The sequence below is a fragment of the Oncorhynchus masou genome, chromosome 3 (genome assembly GCF_036934945.1).
Source record: "Oncorhynchus masou masou isolate Uvic2021 chromosome 3, UVic_Omas_1.1, whole genome shotgun sequence".
Classification (NCBI taxonomy): Eukaryota; Metazoa; Chordata; class Actinopteri; order Salmoniformes; family Salmonidae; genus Oncorhynchus; species Oncorhynchus masou.
The window spans coordinates 12864940-12891105 of NC_088214.1; the positions used below are offsets into that span (position 1 = coordinate 12864940).

The following is a 26166-nucleotide window of genomic DNA, read 5'->3' on the forward strand; positions in this document are numbered from 1 at the left end:
TTGTATATGCTTTGGTATAACTCATTTAACAAAAATCATCAACCAAACAAACTAAATCTCATGGGGGCACATTGTCGTTTGATAAAAGTAAAATTCAACTCATGTGGAAGGAGATAGACAGGAACAACTCATCTGATCCAGACTGTTGGAAGGTCCCCTAGTCAAGTAGATGCAAGGCAAGGGAGACACCCGAAAGTTGTGCGTTGTCACTCTCTCTCTCTCACACACACACACACACACATTGTGCATTTTGTGTGAATATTACACACATGAAATAACTGAACATATTGCACCTGAACACAACGTACAGGACCATAGTGTGTATATTATGACCCACCAAATGTACCTCTTATGAGACTTCATGTCTCCATGTACATACACAAGGATGAAGACATTCATTTCTCACACTGTGTGTGTCCACTGTGCTGACCTGGATCACTCAATCACACATTCCCCAATCCGTTATGCCTTGACCCTAGAAAGCGACAATGTTTGTTCATCCTGGCCTTCACGTCGTTTGTGCTGAGGTTCTCATAGAGTGACTGTCCTGCTATTATCTATCGTCCTCATTCCCGTTGCCTTCTCCATCCCTCCACCAGTCTCTCCCTACTGGTTACCTGTTATTATACCTCAGCTGGTACAACTTCTTCAGAAGGATCTGTGTCATGTCAAAGGTGGTGAAGCTGATGCCCACAGCGATGGGCCCTTTGACCCAGTTCATACTGAGGCCCTTGTAGAGTCCACGCACCACACCCTCCTCCGCCACGATGTCCCGCATGGTACCCAGGATGGTGCCGTAGGTGTGCCCAGTCACGCCCGCCGTCTGCATGCGCCGCCGTACCACATCCAGCGGGTAGGAGGCCGATTGGCCCAGGAGACCTGCGCATGCCCCGAACACCAACCTCTCGTACGAGTAGGGCTGGGGGCGACCGCTCCGCTCTGGAGAGGGAGGGAGAGGGTGAGAGGTATGGAGGGAGGGAGAGGGTAAGAGATATAGAAGGAGGGATGGAGGGAGGGAGAGAGAGAGAGAGATGGAGGGAGGGAGAGTGTGAGAGATGGAGGGAGGGAGAGTGTGAGAGAGATGGAGGGAGGGAGAGAGATGGAGGGAGGGAGAGTGTGAGAGAGATGGAGGGAGGGAGAGAGAGAGAGATGGAGGGAGGGAGTGAGAGAGATGGAGGGAGGGAGAGTGTGGAGGGAGATGGAGATGGAGGGAGGGAGTGTGAGAGATGGAGGGAGGGAGAGTGTGAGAGAGATGGAGGGAGGAGGGATGGGAGAGTGTGAGAGAGATGGAGGGAGGGAGAGTGGAGAGAGATGGAGAGATGGAGGGAGGGAGAGAGAGAGAGATGGAGGGAGGGAGAGAGAGAGAGAGATGGAGGGAGGGAGAGTGTGAGAGAGATGGAGGGAGGGAGAGTGTGAGAGATGGAGGGAGGGAGAGTGTGAGAGATGGAGGGAGGGAGAGTGTGAGAGAGATGCAGGGAGGGAGAGTGAGAGAGATGGAGGGAGGGAGAGAGGGAGGGTGGGAGGGTGAAGGTGAGAGGGAGGGTGAGAGAGATGGAGGGAGAGAGAGATGGAGGGAGAGAGAGAGATGGAGGGAGAGAGAGAGATGGAGGGAGAGAGAGAGAGATGGAGGGAGGGAGAGTGAGGGAGGGAAGATGGAGGGAGGAGGGAGAAAGATGGAGGGAGGGAGAGAGATGGAGGGAGAGAGATGGAGGGAGAGAGAGAGAGATGGAGGGAGAGAGAGAGAGATGGAGGGAGAGAGAGAGAGAGATGGAGGGAGAGAGAGAGAGATGGAGGGAGAGAGAGAGAGAGATGGAGGGAGAGAGAGAGAGATGGAGGGAGAGAGAGAGAGAGATGGAGGGAGAGTGAGAGAGATGGAGGGAGAGTGAGAGAGATGGAGGGAGAGTGTGAGAGAGATGGAGGGAGAGTGGAGAGAGAGATGGAGGGAGGGGAGAGGTGAGAGATGGAGGGAGGGAGAGAGAGAGGGAGGGAGGGAGAGTGTGAGAGAGATGGAGGGAGAGTGTGAGAGAGATGGAGGGAGAGTGTGAGAGAGATGGAGGGAGAGTGTGAGAGAGATGGAGGGAGAGTGTGAGAGAGATGGAGAGAGGGAGAGAGAGAGATGGAGGGAGAGTGGGAGAGAGATGGAGGGAGGGAGAGTGTGAGAGAGATGGAGGGAGGGAGAGTGTGAGAAAGATGGAGGGAGAGTGGGAGGGAGGAGAGGGAGGGTGAGAGATGGAGGGAGGGAGATGGAGGGAGATGGAGGGAGGGAGAGGGGGTGAGAGAGATGGAGGGAGGGAGAGAGTTGGAGAGGGAGGGAGAGAGTTGGAGAGGGATGGAGGGAGGGTGTGAGAGAGATGGAGGGAGGGGGTGAGAGATATAGGGAGGGAAGGAGGGAGGGTGTGAGAGATGGAGGGAGGGAGGGTGTGAGAGAGATGGAGGGAGGGAGGGGGTGAGAGAGATGGAGGGAGGGGGTGAGAGAGTGTGAGAGAGATGGAGGGTGAGAGAGAGATGGAGGGAGGGAGGGCGTGCGGGTGTGAGAGAGAGTGTGAGAGAGATGGAGGGAGGGAGGGGCGGGAGAGATGGAGGGAGGGGGAAGGCGGGAGAGATGGAGGGAGGGCGGGAGAGGGTGAGAGATGGAGGGAGGGCGGTAGAGGGTGAGAGATGGAGGGAGGGAGGGCGGGGAGAGGGTGAGAGATGGAGGGAGCGAGGGCGGGAGAGGGTGAGAGATGGAGGGAGGGCGGGAGGGCGGGATGGAGGGTGAGGAGATGGAGGGAGGGAGGGCGGGAGGGGGGGTGAGAGATGGAGGGAGGGAGGAGAGATGGAGGGAGGGAGGGGAGGGAGGGAGAGGGGGAGGGCGGGGAGAGGGTGAGAGATAGGGAGGGAGGGAGGGCGGAGAGGGTGAGAGATGGAGGGAGGGAGGGCGGAGAGGGTGAGAGATGGAGGGAGGGAGGGCGGGAGAGGGTGAGAGATGGAGGGAGGGAGGAGAGATGGAGGGAAGGATGGCGGGAGAGGGTGAGAGATGGAGGGAGGGAGAGGGTGGTAGAGGGTGAGAGATGGAGGGAGGGAGAGGGTGAGAGAGATGGAGGGAGGGAGGGCGGAGAGGGTGAGAGATGGAGGGAGGGAGGGCGGGAGAGGGTGAGGGAGGGAGGGCGGGAGAGGGTGAGAGATGGAGGGAGGGGAGGGAGGGGGAGGGCGGGAGAGGGTGAGAGATGGAGGGAGGGAGGGGCGGAGGGTGAGAGATGGAGGGAGGGAGAGGAGGGATGGAGGGAGGGAGGGTGGAGAGAGAGATGGAGGGAGGGAGGGGGTGGAGGGGAGGGAGGGAGAGGGTGAGAGAGATGGAGGGAGGGAGGGCAGGGGGTGAGAGAGATGGAGGGAGGGGTGAGGCGGAGAGAGGTGAGAGATGGAAGGAGGGAGAGGGTGAGAGAGATGGAGGGAGGGAGGGGGGAGAGGGTGAGAGAGATGGAGGGAGGGAGGGCGGGAGAGGGTGAGAGAGATGGAGGGAGGGCGGGAGAGGGTGAGAGAGATGGAGGGAGGGCGGGAGGGAGAGAGAGATGGAGGGAGGGAGAGAGGGAGGAGGGAGGGAGGGAGGGAGAGGGTGAGAGAGACAGAAAGAGACAGGGATGGGTGGGACAGGGTTCATGTCAGTGGGAAACCTTATATTTACATATAGCCATGCACTGTATTGCTGATAGACTAGACAGACAGACGAGACAGAGAGAGACAGACTAGACAGAGAGAGACGGATTAGATAGACTAGACAGAGAGAGACAGACTAGACAGAGAGAGACAGACTAGACAGATTAGATAGACGAGACAGACTAGACACAGACCAGACATAGATAGACAGAAAGACTGAGAGAAAGACTAGACACAGACATAGAGAGACAGACTAGAGAGAGAGACTAGACAGACAGAGAGAAAGACTAGACAGACAGAGAGAAAGACTAGACAGAGAGAAAGACTAGACAGAGAGAAAGACTAGACAGAGAGAGACTAGACACAGACAGAGAGAGACTAGACAGAGAGACTAGACAGAGAGAGAGAGAGACACAGACAGAGAGAGAGACAGACAGAGAGAGAGACAGACTAGACAGAGAGAGAACTAGACAGAGAGAGAGAGAATAGACAGATTATATACAGAATAGACAGATTATATACAGACTAGACAGATTATATACAGACTAGACAGATTATATACAGACTAGACAGAGAGAGACAGACTGGACAGAGAGACAGACTAGACAGACACGACAGCTGAGTCACTGCAGTACCTGCATGCATTTTCTTGAGAGTCTCGTAGGTGAAGAAGCTGAGTCCAGCGTAGGGCACCACACCCAGTATGGTGGGGGTGAAACCACGATACAGTGTCTTCAAACCCTCCTCACGAGAGATACGCACAAACACATGGATTATGTTACTGTACCTGAGGGGAGAAGAGAGATGGGATGTAAAAGTGCGAGTTATTCGCAGCACCACAAACAGTCTGTGTGTGTGTATACGGTGCATCCGGAAAGTATTCAGACCCCTTGACTTCTTCCACATTTTGTTACGTTACAGCCTTACTCTAAAATGGATTAAATCATTTTTTCCCACACATCAATCTACACACCATATCCCATAATGACAAAGCAAAAAACAGGTTTAGAATCTTTTGTAAATGTATTAAAATAAAAAAACTGAAATATCACATTTACATAAGTATTCAGATCCTTTACTCAGTACTGTGTTGAAATACATTTGGCAGCGATTACAGCCTTGTGTGTTCTTGTGGGTTTGACGCTACAAGCTGGGCACGCCTGTATTTAGGGAGTTTCTCACATTCCTCTCTGCAGATCCTCTCAAGCTCTATCAGGTTGGATAGGGAGCATCGCTGCACAGCTATTTCACTCCTGCATAGTCCTGGCTGTGTGTTTAGGGTTGTTGTCCTGTTCAAAGGTGAACCTTTGCCCCCCCAGTCTGAGGTCCTGAGCAGGTTTTCACTAAGGATCTCTCTGTACTTTGCTCCGTTCATCTTTCTCTCGATCCTGACGAATCTCCCAGTCATCAAACAGGCTAAGCATCAATACAGGACTAAGATCGAATCGTACTACACCGGCTCCAACGCTCGTCGGATGTGGCAGGGCTTGCAAACTGTTAGACTACAAAGGGAAGCACAGCCGTGAGCTGCCCAGTGACACAAACCTGCCAGACGAGCTAAATAACTTCTATGCTCGTTTCAAGGCAAGTAACACTGAAACATGCATGAGAGCATCAGCTGTTCCAGACGAATGTGTGATCACACTCTCCGTAGCTGATGTGAGTAAGACCTTTAAACAGGTCAACGTTCACAAGGCCGCAGGGCCACACGGATTACCAGGACGTGTACTCCGTGCATGCGCTGTCCAACTGGCAAGTGTCTTCACTGACATTTTCAACCTCTCCCTGTCGGAGTCTGTAATACCAACATGTTTCAAACAGACCACCATAGTCCCTGCGCCAAAAAACACTAAGGTAACCTACCAAAATGACTACCGACCCGTAGCAATGCTTTGAAAGGCTGGTCATGACTCACATCAACACCATTATCCCAGAAACCCTAGACCCACTCCAATTTGCATACCGCCCCAACAGATCCACAGATGATGCAATCTCTATTCCACTCCATACTGCCTTTTCACACCTGGACAAAAGGAACACCTGTGAGAGAACGCTAGTCATTGACCACAACTCAGCGTTCAACACCATAGTGCCCTCAAAGCTCATCACTAAGCTAAGGACCATGGGACTAAACCCCTCCCTCTGCAACCTAGGACTTCCTGATGCCGCCCCCCCCCCAACCAGGTGGTAAGGGTAGATAACAACACATCACCGACGCTGATCCTTAACACGGGGGCCCCTCAGGGGTAAGTGCTCAGTCCCTTCCTGTACTCCCTGTTCACTCATGACTGCACGGCCAGGCACAACTCCAACACCATCATTTAATGATGACAACAATGGTAGGCCTGATCACCGACAACAATGAGACAGCCTATAGGGAGGAGGTCAGAGACCTGACCGTGTGGTGCAAGGACAAAAACCTCTCCCTCAACGTGATCAAGACAAAGGAGATGATTGTGGACTAGAGGAAGAGGACCGAGCACGCACCCATTCTCATCAACGGGGCTGTAGTGGAGCAGGTTGAGAGCTTCAAGTTCCTTGGTGACCACATCAAACCACAAACAAACAAACAAACTAACATGGTCCAAGGACACCAAGACAGTCATGAAGAGGACACAACAACGCCTTTTCCCCCTGGCATGGGTCCTCAGATGCTCAAATAGTATTACAGAGCATCCTGAAAGGTTGCATCCCTGCCAATTTTGCAACTGCTCGGCCTCCGACCGCAGGGCACTACAGAGGGTAGTGCGTACGGCCCAGTACATTACACGCCCGCCCCACCCTCTTCTTCGCTGCTGCTACTCTCTGTTATTATCTATGCATAGTCACTTTAATAACTCTACTTACATGTACATATTACATCAATTACCTCGACACATATTGACTCTGTACCGGTACCCCCTGAATATGGCTCAGACATTGTTATTTACTACTGCTCTTTAATTATTTATTAATCTTCTCTCTTACATTTTTTTTTTTTGGGGGGGGGGGTTCTTAAAACTGCATTGGTAGTGATGGGCTTGTAAGCAAGCATTTCACTGTAAGGTCTACACCTGTTGTACTCGGCGCATGTTACAATTTCTTTTTGATTTGAGTCCCTGCCGCTGAAAAACATTCCCACAGCATGATGCTGCCACCACCATGCTTCCACGTAGGGATGGTGCCAGATTTCCTCCAGACATGATGCTGCCACCACCATGCTTCACCGTAGGGATGGTGCCAGATTTCCTCCAGACATGATGCTGCCACCACCATGCTTCACAGTAGGGATGGTGCCAGATTTCCTCCAGACATGATGCTGCCACCACCATGCTTCACCGTAGGGATGGTGCCAGATTTCCTCCAGACATGATGCTGCCACCACCATGCTTCACCGTAGGGATGGTGCCAGATTTCCTCCAAACATGATGCTGCCACCACCATGCTTCCACGTAGGGATGGTGCCAGATTTCCTCCAGACGTGACGCTTGGCATTCAGGCCAAAGCGTGGTGCCTTGTTGCAAAGTCCAAGCAGGCGGTCATGTGCCTTTTACTGAGGAGTGGCATCCGTCTGGCCACTCTACAATAAAGGAGTGCTGCAGAGATGGTTGTCCTTCTGGAAGGTTCTCCCATCTCCACAGAGGAACTCTGGAGCTCCGTCAGAGTGACCATCAGGTTCTTGGTTCTCATAGCAAAGGGTCTAAATACTAATGTAAAAAAAGGTATTTATGTTGATCCTTTTTAATAAATGTGCGAAAATGTCTAAAAACCTGTTTTCGCTTTGTCATTATGTGGTATTGTGTGTAAACTGATGTGGAAAACAAAATATTTTATACATTTTAGAATTATCCTGTTATGTAACAAAATGTGGAAAAAGGGAAGGGGTCTGAATACTTTCCGAATGTACTGTGTGTGGGAGTGTGTGTGTTCTCAGAGGTAGGGGTAGTTGTCTTACATCTCCTTGGGCGTGACAGCCATCCTGGCTCGCACCATGTCCAGAGGGTAGGTGAGCATGGCAGCTGTGGTACCAGCCATAGAACCCGCCAGTAACCTTGGCACCGGCGGCAGGGCTCTGGAACACAGTACACAGGATACATAAGGGCCTGATTTGAATATCTTTGAATACCTAGGCTCTGATCCAGGCTTCAGAAACCTGGAAAAAACAGCAGACAATAGGCAGAGTTGCAAAGAAAAAGTCATATCTAAGACTGGCCAATAAAAAGACAAGATTAAGATGGGCAAAAGAACACAGACCCTGGACCAAGGAACTCTGCCTAGAAGGCCAGCATCCCGGAGTCGCCTCTTCACTGTTGATGTTGAGACTGGTGTTTTGCGCATACTATTTAATGAAGCTGCCAGTTGAGGACTTGTGAGGCATCTAGTGTGTCTAGTTTGAGAAACAAGACCCACTAATGTACTTGTCCTCTTGCTTAGTTGTGCACCGGGGCCTCCCACTTTCTATTCTGGTTTGAGCCAGTTTGGCAATTTCTCGCATGGAATAGCCTTCACTTCTCAGAACAAGAATAGCCTGACGAGTTTCAGAAGAAAAGGTCTTTGTTCTATTTTGAGCCTGTAATCGAACCCACAAATGTGGATGCTCCAGATACTCAACTAGTCTAAACCAGTTTTAACTAGTCTCAACCAGTTTAACTAGTCTCAACCAGTTTTATTGCTTCTTTAAATCAGAACAACAGTTTTCAGCTGTGCTAACATAATTGCAAAAGGTTTTTCTAGTGATCAATTAGCCTTTTAAAATGATAAACTTGGATTAGCTAACACAACGTGCCATTAGAACACAGGAGTGATGGTTGCTGGTAATGGGCCTCTACGCCTATGTAGATCCAAAATCAGCCGTTTCCAGCTACAATAGTCATTTACAACATTAACAATGTCTACACTGTATTTCTGATGAATTTGATGTTATTTTAATAGAAAAAAAAGTTAATTTCTTTCAAAAACAAGAACATTTCTGAGTGAGCCCAAATTTTTGAACGGTAGTTTAGTTACGAATGTTAAACTAGTACGTACGGTCTAAATGGATAGCCACTTTTCATTCATCTAGTAAACCCATAATTCACATCGCTTCTGATCTCACTCATCAGCCTATGAGCAAGGCAATTCCACCACGGTTGCTCATTATAATCATTATCCTTTCTTTCAACCAATGGGCATGACTCTTGAGTTGAGATATAAATACTCTTCGTACCTTGTGTCTCCAACTTGTTTTAAAGCAACAGTCTTCCAACATAATAATCTTAAGGCCCGTCATTGGAACTCCTTTCCCCAGCACGGGAGTTTCGATGCCTGCTGCCCAGCATTGGGCAACCAATCATTTGAACATCATGGCCATGTTCTGTTATAATCTCCACCCGGCACAGCCAGAAGAGGACTGGCCACCCCACATATGCTCTCTCTAATTCTCTTTCTTTCTCTCTCTCAGAGGACCTGAGTCCTAGGACCATGCCCCAGGACTACCTGACATGATGACTCCTTGTTGTCCCCAGTCCACCTGGCCATGCTGCTGCTCCAGTTTCAACTGTTCTGCCTTATTATTATTCGACCATGCTGGTCATTTATAAACATTTGAACATCTTGGCCATGTTCTGTTATAATCTCCACCCGGCACAGCCAGAAGAAGACTGGCCACCCCACATAGCCTGGTTCCTCTCTAGGTTTCTTCCTAGGTTTTGGCCTTTCTAGGGAGTTTTTCCTAGCCACCGTGCTTCTACACCTGCATTGCTTGCTGTTTGAGGTTTTAGGCTGGGTTTCTGTACAGCACTTTGAGATATCAGCTGATGTACGAAGGGCTATATAAATAAATTTGATTTGATTTTGATTTGATCATCAGCATCTGGCTCTAGGGAGCATTGCTCGGAGACGAGGCCTAACCAAAACTATTCAATAAAATGTCTTATTAAATTCAGTCTCGGTTATCATTCAGTTAAGCCTGTACTCGATTTAAGTTTTTAAATTGTCAATCGGTGATTGCGTCATTAATTATGACTTTAAAATGATCTACACACGCCCACCCATTAATTCTTGAAGAATATAACTTACATAATAAATGCCTAATGAGCTTTTGTCCAATTGTCAGACCCAATCAGAACCCAAAATATTTGTATTTATTTTATTTAACCAGGAAGGGCTCATTAAGATTTGAAATCTCATTTTCAAGAGCGTCCTGGTCAAGATAGGCAGCACCAAGTCATTAACAATTAGACAGACAACATGACAAACAACAAGTCATCTAGTAAAAACCATGGAAATCACAGGAGTATAACAAAATCATAAAACAAAAAAGATTGACAGGTCAAGGAATAGCCTCAAAATCCCTCATCAATTATTTAAAAAACACCAATCGGGACAAGTTCTTCCAGTTTAAAAATATTTTGTAAGGCATTCCAAGCTGATGGCGCAGAGTACATAAAAGCCCTTTTATCAAAATCAGTTCAGCCATTTGGAACAGTTAGCAGGTCACCTCCCTGACCAAGGCCCTTCTCCTCCAATTGCTCAGTTTGGCCTGGAGGCCAGCTCTCGGAAGAGTCTTGGTGGATCCAAATTTCTTCCATTTAAGAATGATGGAGGCCACTGTATTCTTGGGGACCTTCAATGGTGCAGAATTGTTTTGGTACCCTTCCCCAGATATGTGCCTCAACGCAATCCTGTCTCGGAGCTCTACGGACAATTCCTTCGACCTCAAGGCTTGGTTTTTTACTCTGACATGAACTGTCAACTGTGGGACCTTATATAGACAGGTGTGTGTCTTTCCAAATCATGTCCAATCAATTGAATTTACCACAGGTGGGGCTCCAATCAAGTTGAAACATCTCAAGGATGATCAATTGGAACAGGATGCACCGGAGCTTAATTTCAAGTCTCAAAGCAAAGGGTCTGAATACTTATGTAATAAGATAAGTATTGGATTTTTAACATATTTTGCAAAATGGGGGAGTCATTATGGAGTATTGTGTACAGATTGATGATAATTATAATTTTTTAAATTCATTTTAGAATAAGGATGTAATGTAACAAAATGTGGGAAAAAAAAGTGAAGGGGTCTGAATACTTTCCGAATGCACCGTATCTAGCTGGCTAGCTAGAGACTTGTGATCTTCAGCAGTGTGACACAGTTAACAATTAACGTTAACCATGTCAGCATTACATTCCTCCTGCTAGTAGCCTTTTCGCTCTGGGAGACCTGTACACAATGGATACACCAATGTGTACCGGCCTCCCAAAGTAAAGAGGCTATCCTGTTAGCTGATGTTACCAATAATAGTTTTTCCTGTCAGCGAACACGTCTAGGTCTAGTTCCGAAAAGTTATAACTATAGCTACCTAGCCAGTTATTTAGCTGGCTATTCATGACTACATCTGGCTATATAGTCGTGGCCAAAAGTTTTGAGAATGACACAAATATTAATTTCCAAAGTTTTTGTGCAAAGCAATGATGACAGCACGTGTTTCCTTGCAGGTAACCATGGTTAACAGAGGAAGAATAATGATTCCAAGCACCACCCTCCTTTTGAAGCTTCCAGTCGGTTATTCGAACTCAATCAGCATGACAGAGTGATCTCCAGCCTTGTCCTTGTCAACACTCACACCTGTGTTAACGAGAGAATCACTGACATGATGTCAGCTGGTCCTTTTGTGGCAGGGCTGAAATGCAGTGGAAATGCTTTTTGGGTATTCAGTTCATTCAGTTTAATTGCAATTCATCTGACCACTCTTCATAACATTCTGGAGTGTATACAAACAAATTAATATTTGTATCATTCTCAAAACTTTTGGTCACAACTGTACATTGCTTTGGCCGACCTAGTTAACGTTATTACAATTCCTAGCTAGTTGTCTAACACTAGCTGTAAACAGCAGCATTGACTTCCTATTTTAAAAGGCCTTGAGTAGAATAACTAGCTAGCTAGCTAATTTACGTTAGTATTTGAAACCATCCAGTCCTATGATTAAATGTCTATCATATACAAAGTATTATTCGTTTCTGGCAGTGTAGATATGATATCCACCAACACATTTGAAAAGACAGTACAACCCCAATCGAAGTAATTACAGATTTCCCCTTTTCTCAACATTGTACTGTTCTACTGGAAACCTGCCTTTATCTATGTTTACGGGTGTGTGTAATGTGTTCATCTACCTCCCGTGCGACACCCCCAGGTGTGAGCCAGCTTTGAGAAAGTTCTGGAGGATCTGACTCGCTACATGGAGGAGATGGAGTCTTTGATTAATCACAGAAGGATAGGATTAGCAATAATCTGCAATGGACGTCACCAACAATGAGAGATAGGCTACACCTAGTCAGACCTTTACTAGGAGATGTGTGTGGATGTGAGTGGTCTTTCTTTATCTCATCATTCACTGGTCATTTCTGTCATGCCCTGATCTTTAATTCCCCCTCTCTCTCCCTCCCAATCTTTCTCCCTACCCCTTTTCTCCCTCTCACAGTGTGAAGGTGGTGTATAATGAGCTCCACAACACTCATGGCCATCTGCTCTGGTGGAAGAACACCCACAGACTGGGCATGCCCACTGACTAGCTTCGGTTCCAGGTGTGCATGCGTGCGTTGCACCTGGAACTGAGACCAGTCAGTGGGCATGCTCGGTCTGTGATTGTTCTTTGTCGATGTTACATGAAAACGCTCAAGCACGCGGTACACTTTTGAAAATGGTAAAATCCCGACAATTGAATTTAGAAACACTTGTGTGTAGCCTACAGCCACGTGTGCATTGTTGAGCTAAACTGTGTGGATTTGTCTTTTCTAGAACTGTCCCGGAATCTGTTTTGAACTTGTAGACATTTTTTTTTATGTCCCATAGATGACGGGGAGTCCTTAATTTCGAGCCTTGGAGGGAATTATTTTATAAAGACATTAAAAAGTATTTGGTTGCAATATTAAAATAGGGTAGCAAGGGTGGCCAACCATCCTCCAGGAGAGCCTTAAAAAGGAAGTTGTTGTATTTTGAGACAAGCTTGAATATGCAAAGAAGCCAATAGGCAGAATGTAGCCTATATCTCTGTCTGATTCTCTATGGTAGAAGGATAGTAATGCATTTTGTAAAGTGGCGTCCTGGCATCATACAATGACATGAAAATGGTGTTATATAGTGGCAAGTGGTAAAAAAACCCCAGTCATATCAAGCCTTGCTTGTTGTTAGTTGAATAGTTTCATTTGCTGTGGAGTGCCAGGGGGAAATGTGCACCCCTCTGGGTCCTCAGGACCACCATTAACACATGCGGTTCTGTCGAGACTAATCACAATCCTCATCATTTTTAATAAAGTGAACAAACTTTGTTTCATATTCTTGTTTATTTGTGTTAAGGAGGTCCAGTAGGTTCATATGAATAGTACTGCTGAATGTATTACAATCATGTTGGTAGGGTTGACTTGAATTAAATATTGTTATGTTTTGGTATTGTAATGCATTCTGCAACTGGTCTCATCACCTGCTGCTTGCATTTCAATAGCTAAGCTGTTTATGTTTCTGAATTACACAATTGCCAGAAGGAGAGGATAAATCAGGCTAAGATGCTTGCTTGAACATCAGTGAACAGCCATATTAGTGCAGAACAACATTGCTGGGACACTTATATGTACGATTTTGTGATGAGATTCCAAATAATATTGAAGATGTGACCGAAGAGTAATACTCCAAATTACGGAACTAAATTTGGCACATCCGTTGAGAACACAATTGTCTAAAATAGTCAGCAGATGGTGCCACAATGCGCTCACTACTTTCTTGCTAGAAGAATGGATAAAACATTTAGCATTCTCCGTAGGGATTCTCTAAGAATATCTTATTCCCTATGAAGCAGGAACCTAGCCTCTGGACAAGATTAGTTTATATATGCATGGTTACTCACTTTCCCTGGAAGCCGAAGTATCCACCCAGTAGTCTCTTATACTGCTCGTGAGCACAGAACTGGATGGCAGCGTAGGGGATGACCCGTACCATGGTGGCAGAGTTGCCCCTCCACAGGCTGAGGAAGCCATCCTTCAGGTAGGTCCGATAAATCAACCTATATGCCTCCTGGGGGTGGACCAACAGCATGGGGTCTCATCATCATCATCAACAGTATCACCATCATCACAAAGGTGTTTCCAGTGGTGGAAAAAGTGCCCAACTGTCATACTTGAGTAAAAGTACCCAACTGTCAAACTTGAGTAAAAGTACCCAACTGTCAAACTTGAGTAAAAGTACCCAACTGTCATACTTGAGTAAAAGTGACTATAGTAAAATTCTACTTGAGTAAAAGTCTACAAGTAATTGGTTTAAAATATACTTAAGTATCAAAAGTAAAAAATAATTTAAAATTCATTTTATGAAGCAAACCAGACGGCACCATTTTGTTGTTGTTGTTTATTTATGGAAAGCCACGGCCACACAACATTCAGACGTCATTTACACACGAAGCATGTGTGTTTAGTTGAGTCTGCCAGATCAGAGGCAGTAAGGATGACCAGGAATGTTCGGTTGATAAGTGTGTGAATTTGACTATTTTCCTGTCCTGCTAAGCATTCAAAATGTAACGAGTACTTTTGGGTGTCAGGGAAAATGTATGGAGTAAAAAGTACAATATTTTATTTAGGAATGTAGCGAAGTAAATAAAAGTAGTCAAAGTAAAATAAAGTACAGATACACCAAAAAACTACTTAAGTAGTACTTGAAATTATTTTTACTTAAGTACTTCACACCACTGGGTGAATCATGAATCATCATCAAATGACTTTTACACAGTACATGGGTCAAACAACTCACCTTGGCAGAGAATCTTGCTGAGGACACTACAATGAAGGAAATAAATAGACACAAATGTATGACATTGAAAATAAAAATAACTGATTCCTCACTATTCCAAAAGCATGTGAGAAGTGTTGCTGCCTACCTTGGAAGATTATCTTGGTTCTATCCAGCGGGGCCACAGCGGTTTTGGCCAAGGCTCCAGCTATGGCCCCTGAGAGGAGAGAGTTAACCACGGACCGTGTCTGGGGCTTTAGACCCTGCACAGACAGATGGATGGACGGAGAGCAGGAGGGGACAGACATGACCAAAAGGGGTCAATCAATTGTTAACTACTAACAAAAACAAAGACATTGTGCATAAGTAGTTCATGTAGGCCTATGAATAAGTAGTAAGAGTTTCCATACAAAACAATGTAGATGACTGTCGGTGGAAAAAGAAGATTTAAGGAAGATTAAGATTGATTTAATGAGATCAACCAACATTTCCCTGCCTGTGAGTGCCTTGATAGATTCATTCTAAACTAAAACGAATCCAATACAGGCATCTTGTTAACATTTTAAAAACACATGTCATAACTCAGCAAGTCCAAACACCTTCAGGCTGTTTGATGTGGTTATTCCAAGCCTGCCAGCCACTCCTCCCTGTCATAATGTAGTTATCCAACTTAATGTCCCTACATGCAGGACAGCAGACCAGGCCTGGTTCCACAACCTGTCCCTAGCTAACCAAGCCTGTCCCGGGCCTCTCCCTAGCTAACCCAAGCCTGTCCCGGGCCTCTCCCTAGCTAACCAAGCCTGTCCCGGGCCTCTCCCTAGCTAACCAAGCCTGTCCTCCTCCCCTAGCTAAAGCCTGTCCCGGGCCTCTCCCTAAACCAAGCCTGTCCCGAGTCTCTCCCTAGCTAACCAAGCCTGTCCCGGGCCTCCCTAGCTCCAAGCCTGTCCCGAGCTCTCCCTAACCAAGCCTGTCCCGGGCCTCTCCCTAGCTAACCCAAGCCTGTCCCGGGCCTCTCCCTAGCTAACCAAGCCTGTCCCGGGCCTCTCCCTAGCTAACCAAGCCTGTCCCGGGCCTCTCCCTAGCCTCTGTCCCGAGTCTCTCCCTAGCTAACCAAGCCTGTCCCGGGCCTCTCCCTAGCTAACCAAGCCTGTCCCGAGTCTCTCCCTAGCTAACCAAGCCTGTCCCGGGCCTCTCCCTAGCTAACCAAGCCTGTCCCGGTCTCTCCTAGCCTCCCGAGTCCCCCTAGCTAACCAAGCCTGTCCCGGGCCTCTCCCTAACCAAGCCTGTCCCGAGTCTCTCCCTAACCCAAGCCTGTCCCGGGCCTCTCCCTAGCTAACCAAGCCTGTCCCGGGCCTCTCCCTAGCTAACCAAGCCTGTCCCGGGCCTCTCCCTAGCTAACCAAGCCTGTCCCGGGCCTCTCCCTAGCTAACCAAGCCTGTCCCGAGTCTCTCCCTAGCTAACCAAGCCTGTCCCGAGTCTCTCCCTAGCTAACCAAGCCTGTCCCGAGTCTCTCCCTAGCTAACCAAGCCTTTCTTTTTTATGTGGTGTACTTTATTCCCTTTGTTGTTTTGCGATGTGACACTGAGAAAAAAAACATAAAATAAAAATGTGTGCTGTGTGTGTGTACGCCTGCACAATATAAGAGTAGGTGTGAGCTCACTGAGCTGTATTTGGTAGAGTTGTCACCACTATCGACATACCTTGCCACAATACTTCTGAGTAACAAAACATGAATCAGACTTAATTTCTTGAGGAAAACAGTCCAAATGTTGGAAAAAACAGCCTCATGTTATCACCTTTTGTTTATTTTTTTATCATGATGGCCCTAGTGTATGGTGGTGTTCTTCAGTGTCGCCTCTGCCTTGGACAGACACCTTTCACCCAGAAAGCTTGTCCCGAGCTAAACCAAGCCTGTCCCGAGCTAAACCAAGCCTGTCCCGAGCTAAACCAAGCCTGTCCCGAGTTAAACCAAGCCTGTCCCGAGTTAAACCAAGCCTGTCCCGAGTTAAACCAAGCCTGTCCCGAGTTAAACCAAGCCTGTCCCTAGCTAAGCCAAGCCTTGTTTGAGTTGCAGTAGATCATTAAACTTGGCTTGCATGAGGCAGAACAAGTTAGAAACGGGCCCAGACTTGGTTAGAGACCGACCCAGCTAAGCATACAGGACTATTCTTAGAGGAGCAAATGGTTAAGGGAACACTATTTGTTCACCACACAGGCTTTGAAGCACCGGACTGATGGTAATGCCGTTTTGCCATCTAAAGATATGCCAGCGAGAGCAGAGTGAGTGAGCAGCGAGAGCAGAGAGCAAGAGAAGAGTGAGCAGAGAGAGAGACAACAGAGAGTGAAGAGAGCGAGAGAGCAGGGAGCGAAGAGAGCGAGAGAGCGAAGAGAGTGAGAGAGCAGGGAGCGAAGAGAGAGCAGTGTGAGAGAGAGCAGAGTGTGAGAGAGAGCAGAGTGTGAGAGAGAGCAGAGTGTGAGAGAGAGAGACGTGAGAGAGAGAAGAACGTGAGAGAGTGAAGAACGTGAGAGAAGCAGAGTGTGAGAGAGAGCAGAGTGTGATAGAGAGCAGAGTGTGAGAAAGCAGAGTGTGAGAGAGCAGAGTGTGAGAGAGCAGAGTGTGAGAGAGAGCCGAGAGAGAGCATAGAAAGAAGGAAAAATAGAGAAATAAAAGAGGGAAGGACTGGGGGAGGCTGTGTGTCCAGTTGAATGGACTGGCTCAGCTCATCCCACTCCTCCTCTCCTCTGTCCTCGTTTACTCCATTCCTGAGACGTCTCGCACAGCGGCCAATGTAAGAATAAACAAACACACTCAAGTGGAAAAAGTAAGAGACTGGGAGATAGGCCAGTGTGTGTCAACTGTGTGTGTGTGTGTGTGTGACAAGAAAAGATAACCAGCCCTGACGATGAGTGATAAAATAAAATAAATACTGACAAGAAGTCAAAAGTAGAAAAACAACAAGAATGTGGCCCTGTCTGAACATAGAAGTCTTTTGTTACTGGCATTAAACCACTCCTAGAACGTTGTGAACCGACTGTAAACAATAGACAGCTGTACCTTGATATTCTAAATGATAAACACGTTGCACACCACTAGGGGGGAGGAGCAGAATATAGGCTACCTTTGCTATGCATATCCTCATATCACGGCTTTGAGTTATTTTGTTTAAGCCTCCTGTTTGTCTTGAATTAAGAAACTGTTTTTAGTCCGGAATAATTTATTCTCTTGTCCAGGTTAAGGCATGACCTTCCTCCACACAAAGGAAAGCTATTGGAAGCTATAGTTATGGTGGGGAAAAGGCCTTATTCCAAACCGGCTCCTGGCCCCTACGCAAAACAATATGTAGACCTGCAAAGGTTGGACTGGGAATTAAGAGTTGGGTCAATAATGGAGCCAAAGTTAGAGTTTTTCCTAATCACATGTCCAGACGGAGCAAAACTCCAGGCCCCACCCAATGACCACATTAAACTACAGCTTACCTCTGCCTGGCTGTCGGAGGGCAGTGGCAGCACCTCTCCTTGTGTGAGTGGTGTTGCCTGGTGTTGCTGGACTCCATTCCCCATCCCCGTGGACTACGACGCTCACCAGACGCTGCCCACACTCATACACACCGGCCACCGGGAGGCGGCAACGCCAACTACCTGAAACTAGGAACGGCAAGGCCCAAGGGACAAACAGAGAGGGGAAAACACATGAATGAACATTATAATGCAGATTCTTGTCTCAAGCAACCTCTCTACTGAGTGCCACTGTTTGTCAGGTGAAATGCAACACTGACAAGACACTAGAATTAATTAGGTCACACAACAATTACAAATGCCCCAGTGCTCCACTGAACAGATCTTTACTACAATACACCAAATCCCTGTAGATCAATTGACATGACAAAGAATGGGTTAACAGAGCAGAAACTCTATGGACAACCGCTCAATTAGTGAATTAACTAATCAGGGCACATTAATAAAGACCCTGTGAGAGGCTTTGCCTTCAGGAGTAATGCCCCTGTCAAAGAGAGCTCTCTGTTCCACCCTTACACAACCGTTGGTGGTCGAGGCTAGCCCTGTATTTACACAACCGTTGGTGGTCGAGGCTAGCCCTGTATTTACACAACCGTTGGTGGTCGAGGCTAGCCCTGTATTTACACAACCGTTGGTGGTCGAGGCTAGCCCTGTATTTACACAACCGTTGGTGGTCTAGGCTAGCCCTGTATTTACACAACCGTTGGTGGTCGAGGCTAGCCCTGTATTTACACAACCGTTGGTGGTCGAGGCTAGCCCTGTATTTACACAACCGTTGGTGGTCTAGGCCCTGTAGCCCTGTATTTACACAACCGTTGGTGGTCGAGGCTAGCCCTGTACTTACACAACCGTTGGTGGTCGAGGCTAGCCCTGTATTTACACAACCGTTGGTGGTCGAGGCTAGCCCTGTACTTACACAACCGTTGGTGGTCTAGTCTAGCCCTGTATTTACACAACCGTTGGTGGTCGAGGCTAGCCCTGCATTTACACAACCGTTGGTGGTCTAGGCTAGCCCTGTATTTACACAACCGTTGGTGGTCTAGGCTAGCCCTGTATTTACACAACCGTTGGTGGTCGAGGCTAGCCCTGTATTTACACAACCGTTGGTGGTCTAGGCTAGCCCTGTATTTACACAACCGTTGGTGGTCGAGGCTAGCCCTGTATTTACACAACCGTTGTCGTTCTAGGCTAGCCCTGTATTTACACAACCGTTGGTGGTCTAGGCTAGCCCTGTATTTACACAACCGTTGGTGGTCTAGGCTAGCCCTGTATTTACACAACCGTTGGTGGTCTAGGCTAGCCCTGTATTTACACAACCGTTGTCGTTCTAGGCTAGCCCTGTATTTACACAACCGTTGTCGTTCTAGGCTAGCCCTGTATTTACACAACCGTTGTCGTTCTAGGCTAGCCCTGTATTTACACAACCGTTGGTGGTCTAGGCTAGCCCTGTATTTACACAACCGTTGGTGGTCTAGGCTAGCCCTGTATTTACACAACCGTTGGTGGTCTAGGCTAGCCCTGTATTTACACAACCGTTGGTGGTCGAGGCTAGCCCTGTATTTACACAACCGTTGTCGTTCTAGGCTAGCCCTGTATTTACACAACCGTTGTCGTTCTAGGCTAGCCCTGTATTTACACAACCGTTGTCGTTCTAGGCTAGCCCTGTATTTACACAACCAATGTTCTAGGCCAGCCATGTATTTACACAACCGTTGTTCTAGGCTCGCCCTGTATTTACACAACCATTGTTCTAGGCTCGCCCTGTATTTACACAACCGTTGGTGGTCTAGGCTAGCCCTGTATTTACACAACCGTTGGTGGTCTAGGCTAGCCCTGTATTTACACAACCGTTGGTGGTCTAGGCTAGCCCTGTATTTACACAACCGTTGTCGTTCTAGGCTAGCCCTGTATTTACACAACCGTTGTCGTTCTAGGCTAGCCCTGTATTTACACAACCGTTGGTGGTCGAGGCTAGCCCTGTATTTACACAACCGTTGTCGTTCTAGGCTAGCCCTGTATTTACACAACCGTTGGTGGTCTAGGCTAGCCCTGTATTTACACAACCGTTGTCGGTCTAGGCTAGCCCTGTGTTTACACAACCGTTGTCGTTCTAGGCTAGCCCTGTGTTTACACAACCATTGTGTAAATACAGGGCTAGCCTAGCGCAACCATTGCACTAGGCTAGCCCTGTATTTACACAACCATTGTTCTAGGCTAGCCCTGTATTTACACAACCATTGTTCTAGGCTAGCCCTGTATTTACACAACCATTGTTCTAGGCTAGCCCTGTATTTACACAACCATTGTTCTAGGCCAGCCCTGAATTTACACAACCGTTGTTCTAGGCTCGCCCTGTATTTACACAATCATTGTTCTAGGCTCGCCCTGTATTTACACAACCATTGTTCTAGACTAGCCCTGTATTTACACAACCGTTGTTCTAGGCCAGCCCTGAATTTACACAACCAATGTTCTAGGCCAGCCCTGTATTTACACAACCGTTGTTCTAGGCGAGCCCTGTATTTACACAACCGTTGTTCTAGGCTAGCCCTGTATTTACACAACCATTGTTCTAGGCTAGCCCTGTATTTACACAACCATTGTTCTAGGCCAGCCCTGAATTTACACAACCAATGTTCTAGGCCAGCCATGTATTTACACAACCGTTGTTCTAGGCTCGCCCTGTATTTACACAACCATTGTTCTAGGCTCGCCCTGTATTTACACAACCATTGTTCTAGACTAGCCCTGTATTTACACAACCGTTGTTCTAGGCCAGCCCTGAATTTACACAACCAATGTTCTAGGCCAGCCCTGTATTTACACAACCGTTGTTCTAGGCGAGCCCTGTATTTACACAACCGTTGTTATAGGCCAGCCCTGAATTTACACAACCGTTGTTCTAGGTTAGCCCTGTATTTAGCCATCAACAGAAAAGTTGCTGTATGATATTTTCTACACATTCACGGCTGCTTTGACAAAGATCTCACTTGGAGTTTATGACAACTAAATAAAAGTAAAGGACATTTAAAAGTTTCCACCACAATGTATCCAGACTGAGCGTTAACATTGAAAGAATGAAGAGAGAGACATTTGAGAGCAACAGGCTACTTGAGTTACCCCTCTGTCTGTCTGCCCTACATCTCAGGGCTATAATAAGTTACTGGGCAACATTTCATCAACAGAAGCACCTCTGGACTGGCATAGCACAAAGCTGCTGCTGCTTTCTGGGTGAAAGGTGTCTGTCCAAGGCAGAGGCGACACTGAAGAACACCACCATACACTAGGGCCGTCATGATAAAATAATAAACAAAAGGTGATAACATGAGGCTGTTTTTTCCAACATTTGGACTGTTTTCGTCAAGAAATTAAGTCTGATTCATGTTTTGTTACTCAGAAGTATTGTGGCAAGGTATGTTGACACTGGTGACAATTCTACCAAACACAGCTCAGTGAAGCTCACAAAAACTCTTATATTGTGCAGGCGTACACACACACAGCACACATTTTTATTTTATGTTTTTTTCTCAGTGTCACATTGCAAAACAACAAAGGGAATAAAGTGCACCACATAAAAAAGAAAAGGAGTGACTAAACTAAAATATGGAATTGGCAGTCAGACACACAGAATAAACTGTGTATGCCCAGAGGGACTCCACCTCATCCTACTCTGAGAAAAGAAACAAAGCAAGCTAAATAATCTCTGTCGAGGATATCGAGGCCAACCTACAGGTCTTTCAATTAATCATTACACTGCAAAATCACCCATTCTTGAAACCCAGACTGAACCTCCTTCTGGGAATAGCAAGGAGAATGAGGGATGAAAATAGCAGTATAGAGGGATGAGCCTAGAAAGAACAAACGGGGGCTGTTGGAAGACGCGTAGTCAGTGGCAACTAATATTGGCATCCCTACAGCATGGTCAAATACCAAACTGCAGAAAAAGCAGTCAAACAGCCCCCACCCCTCTCTCCTCTCTCATGTGTATGCTCCTGAGTCATGACATATGGCAGAATGCAACTGACACGTCACGACAACAGAAGACCTGAGGAACATATTCATGGGTTGTCACGTTACATGTCATCAACAAACACATCAGTCACAATAGAGTACTGTATTTTTAGTCAATTATTTCTAAGTCATCCTTTAAAAATAGAAATTTAATTGGACTTACATGGTAGGTGTGTTGGTACAGTAGACTACTCCCCAAACTAGTCTAGACCTGCTGTACTAGAAAGAGCTGATCCCAGACCTAAAACTCATTTTCTCCGGGCTCTCTCGTCCCTCTGCAGCAGACATATGGTGAGCAATACGTTTGGAACATCGAATCGCAATCAAATCACAGTATCAAATTGCAATACATATCCTATCGGCAACTAGGTATCGTGAAGTCCCTGTCAAATCCCGGTCCTAATGCTTTGTACCACACAAGGAGGGTCCTCGCCATCTTACCTGCCGCACATCCAGGATTTCCCAGCGTCTTTGCAGGAACTAGTCCTTTCTATATGACGCGGCAGTGAGGCACAGTCCATACAAAACATAGATTTAATATCTTTGAGTTGTTGTAGAGTGAACATGGTTATTTCTGCAACTGGACACGGACATTTATAAAAGATACCCTTTCCCCCCGAATTGAGAACCGAGACAGTATCGCCAAGAGCAAGTTAGTTGAAACATCTATGGCAGCGTTTTGTATAAGTTAACGTGTAATGCCCAGAAATGGAAACATACGGTGCATTCAGAAAGTATTCAGACCCCTTCCCTTTTCCACATTTTGTTACTTTACAGCCTTATTCTGAAAATAATTAAATAAATAAAAATACTCATCAATATACACACACACACAATACCCCATAACTACAAAGCATAACCAGGTTGTTATACATTTTGGCAAATTTATATGAAAAAAAAGCCAGAAGTAACTTATTTACATAAATATTCAGACCCTTTCATTGAGATTCAAAATTGAGCTCAGGTGCATCCTGTTTCCATTGATCATCCAACTTGGATTCAATTGATTGGACATGATTTGGAAAGGGCACACATCTGTCTATATAAGGTCCCACAGTTGACAGTGCATGTCAGAGCAAAAACCAAGCCATGAGGTCAAAGGAATTGTCTGTAGAGCTTTGACACAAGATTGTGTTGAGGAAAATATCTGGGGAAGGGTACCAAAACATTTCTGCAGCATTGAAGGACCCCAAGAACACAGTGGCATCCATCATTCTTAAATGGAAGATGTTTGTAACCACCAAGACTTCCTAGAGCTGGCCGCCAGGCCAAACTGAGCAATCGGGGGAGAAGGGCCTTGGTCAGGGAGGTGACCAAGAACCTGATGGTCACTCTGACATAGCTCGAGTTCCTCTGTGGAGATGGGAGAACCTTCCAGAAGGACAACCACCTCTGCAGCTCTCCACCAATCAGGCCTTTATGGTACAGTGGCAAGACGGAAGCCACTCCTCAGTAAAAGGCACATGACAGCCCGCTTGGAGTCTGCCAAAAGGCATCTATTCTCTGGTCTGATGAAACCAAGATTAAAATCTTTGGCCTGAACACCAAGCGTCACGTCTGGAGGAAACCTGGCATCATCGCCACGGTGAAGCATGGTGGTGGCAGCATCATGATGTGGGAATGTTTTTAAGAGGCAGCGACTGGGAGACTAGTCCGGATTGAGGGAAAGATGAACGGAGCAAAGTACATAGAGATCCTTGATGAAAACCTGCTCCAGGGTGCTCAGGACCATGAACTGGGGCAAAGGTTCACCTTCCAACAGGACAACGACCTTAAGCACACAGCCAAGACAACGCTGGAATGTCCTTGAGTGGCCCAGCCAGAACCCGGACTTGATCAAGATCGAACATTTCTGGAGAGACCTGAAAATAGCTGCGCAGCGACACTCCCAGTCCAAATTCTAAACCTGTTTTTGCTTTGTCATTATTGGGTATTGTGTGTAGATTGATGAGGGAAAAAACGATTTAATCCATTTTAGAATAAGGCTGTAACGTAAACAAAATGTGGAAAAAGTCAAGCAGTCTGAATACTTTCCGAATGCACTGTTATCACATATCTGGGGTTCAATCTGCATCTAGCTTACTGTACTAACACACCTACCAAATGTATGGGAATATAGGCATATAACAACAGGTTATACACCACATAGTAAATGTAACCTAGATATTCAGAATGTTTACATATTTAGGCAGCAAAGGATTAGCTAGCTAGGATTTATATCTTCTTCCAGATCAGATGACACACACACACACATATATATATGTATGTGTGTGTGTTGACAAAATAACAGTGACATTGGACAAGTGGCTGCACACAGTGACAAAGGCACCAGAAGTTGACAAAGAGGGACAACTTTTCTATTCCTGGAGTGCCATCTCTACATGTATGTTAGCAAACTAGACTAACTAGTGACTAGCCAGGGTAACTCACCTATATATACACGCACTGCAGATAATGCTAGCTAGCTACTGGATGTTGAAACGGCATCTGGTCATAGCAGGAGACCCGTTCCCTTCTATGCCGACACTGGTTCAACTGGTTGTTAATTTTATCAATAAACAGTTACACGAGCATTGTTATCTTACCTTGTCGATATCCTAGCACCCCCTGTGGATCCTTCCGGGTTTCCTTATTTTTTAAAATTAATTTACTGACGTTTTCTATAAATATTCAGTTGGCAGCCTGTCTCCACCCTACGCCGTCCTTGAGTTTAGCGATGGCTATCGAATTGATTCTGCACACCAAAATAACTTAGCTAGCAGGGTTAGCGAGCTAGCTAAACAGCGATCTGTCACGTCAATGTTCAAAGTGTGTCCACGTTTTGAATATAAAACTCTTGAAAGTTGAACACTTTCGTGTCGCTAACGTTTTCAGATCCCGGAGGCACTGTCTGTGACATTATTTTCTGTTTCATTGCCCCAACTATGACTTTAGTAACTGTCACCTTCCATGCTGTTCGGTATCTGCTGTGACACCGCTAGCAGCAAGCTTTGCAAGGGCGAGTGCGGTGGGGTACTGGGAAGTGAAGTCATTGGGAGGTGACGGATGCTTCGATAGGTCCGTTTGAGGGGCGTTAACGTAATAAACGAAAAGCTTTTGTTGGGAATCATGAGTTTTTGTAAGTCTATGAATTTTGCAACGAAAAATGCAAATAACAAAAGAGGGCTCACGTATATAGAGTTGAAAGTTAATGTTCTGTCTGCAATGTGCAATACAAAGTGCCATGTCTCTATTTTCAGAACGTGAGTTCCCCTTATAGACGATAAATTGAACAGCAGGTGTGTTAATCAATGTATCATCTATCCACACCATGTAAACTCTCCAGGACCAGGATTATAAAGCACAGTCCAATATAGAGATGAGGTTCATGCATAACATGTTTTATCCATCTTCATCTGATCCTAGTCCCTCAAATAAAAGTTTACTGGTTGAGTACACAGATGTTCAGTTATTGCAGGTGCCTCGAAATGCTTGTGTTGCTAGCTCCAACCGTGCAGTAAAACATAGCAATAAAAATGCACACATAATCAAGAAAAAAACAAACATAATTATATAGGATGAGCCATGAATACAGTATATGCATATAAAGTGGGTGAAACAGTTTGTAGACATGAATGTGACCAGTGTTCTTGACTGCTGGGCAACACCTCAGACTGGTTCTACAGCTTTTATCATTGTAGGAGAGAACAGTATCCTAAAATAAAAAGTCTAAACAACTCACCCCCTTCTTGTCACTAACCAATGGGAGCTCAGTAAACAACATCCTTTAGTTCACTCAAACATAGAAGAGAGTCCCATACACACACCAGAGCTCAGCCACTCTCACAGTTTAGAGGTACGGTACTGTACCCACATCCAGTTTGGTTCCTTTCAGCTGCAGGGTGCCAACGGTAACGTCATGAAAGAAAACCAGACACCAGCACACTGCCGAATGCTTCCACAGTCCATCAACAGGTGAATCTTAAAATCTATTTAAGATGAATTTTGACTCCGTCTCCAACTGACATCAATGCATATTAAATTTTTTACTTAAATGGAAGTTAGAATTCACTCCCAAATGCATCATTGCACTTGAACTGCATGAGCATTCAGCAGTGTACTGGTGTCTACTTTTCTTTCTCCCCTCTCGCTCACACAAATACATGCAGACACAGGTAGAACACCCTCAAGCCAATGGACAGTCTATATCAGACATCAGATTTCATAATGTTTTAGATTCATTTTGTGCAGCTGCAAAGAGATGACCAAGTTTAGATCAGCGGAAAAAATGC

At 46.3% G+C, this 26166-nt stretch overlaps 1 protein-coding gene across 2 annotated transcripts; it reads right to left on the minus strand.

Moving 5' to 3' along the window:
- Positions 1–24897, minus strand: slc25a42 (solute carrier family 25 member 42). 2 transcript variants are annotated; one of them, XM_064931179.1, is made up of 8 exons: positions 24481–24897; positions 17846–18013; positions 14517–14631; positions 14390–14415; positions 13494–13660; positions 7568–7684; positions 4269–4420; positions 1–939 (listed from the first exon to the last, which is right to left on the minus strand). In XM_064931179.1, exons 2-8 carry the CDS (start codon positions 17927–17929, stop codon positions 614–616), a joined length of 987 nt encoding a protein of 328 aa, XP_064787251.1. In that variant the 5' UTR covers positions 17930–18013; positions 24481–24897; the 3' UTR covers positions 1–613. The 2 variants fall into 2 exon arrangements, with proteins under 2 accessions (XP_064787251.1, XP_064787256.1); XM_064931184.1 differs by lacking the exon at positions 24481–24897 and adding an exon at positions 22059–22630.
- Between the last annotated feature and the right edge of the window lie 1269 nt (positions 24898–26166).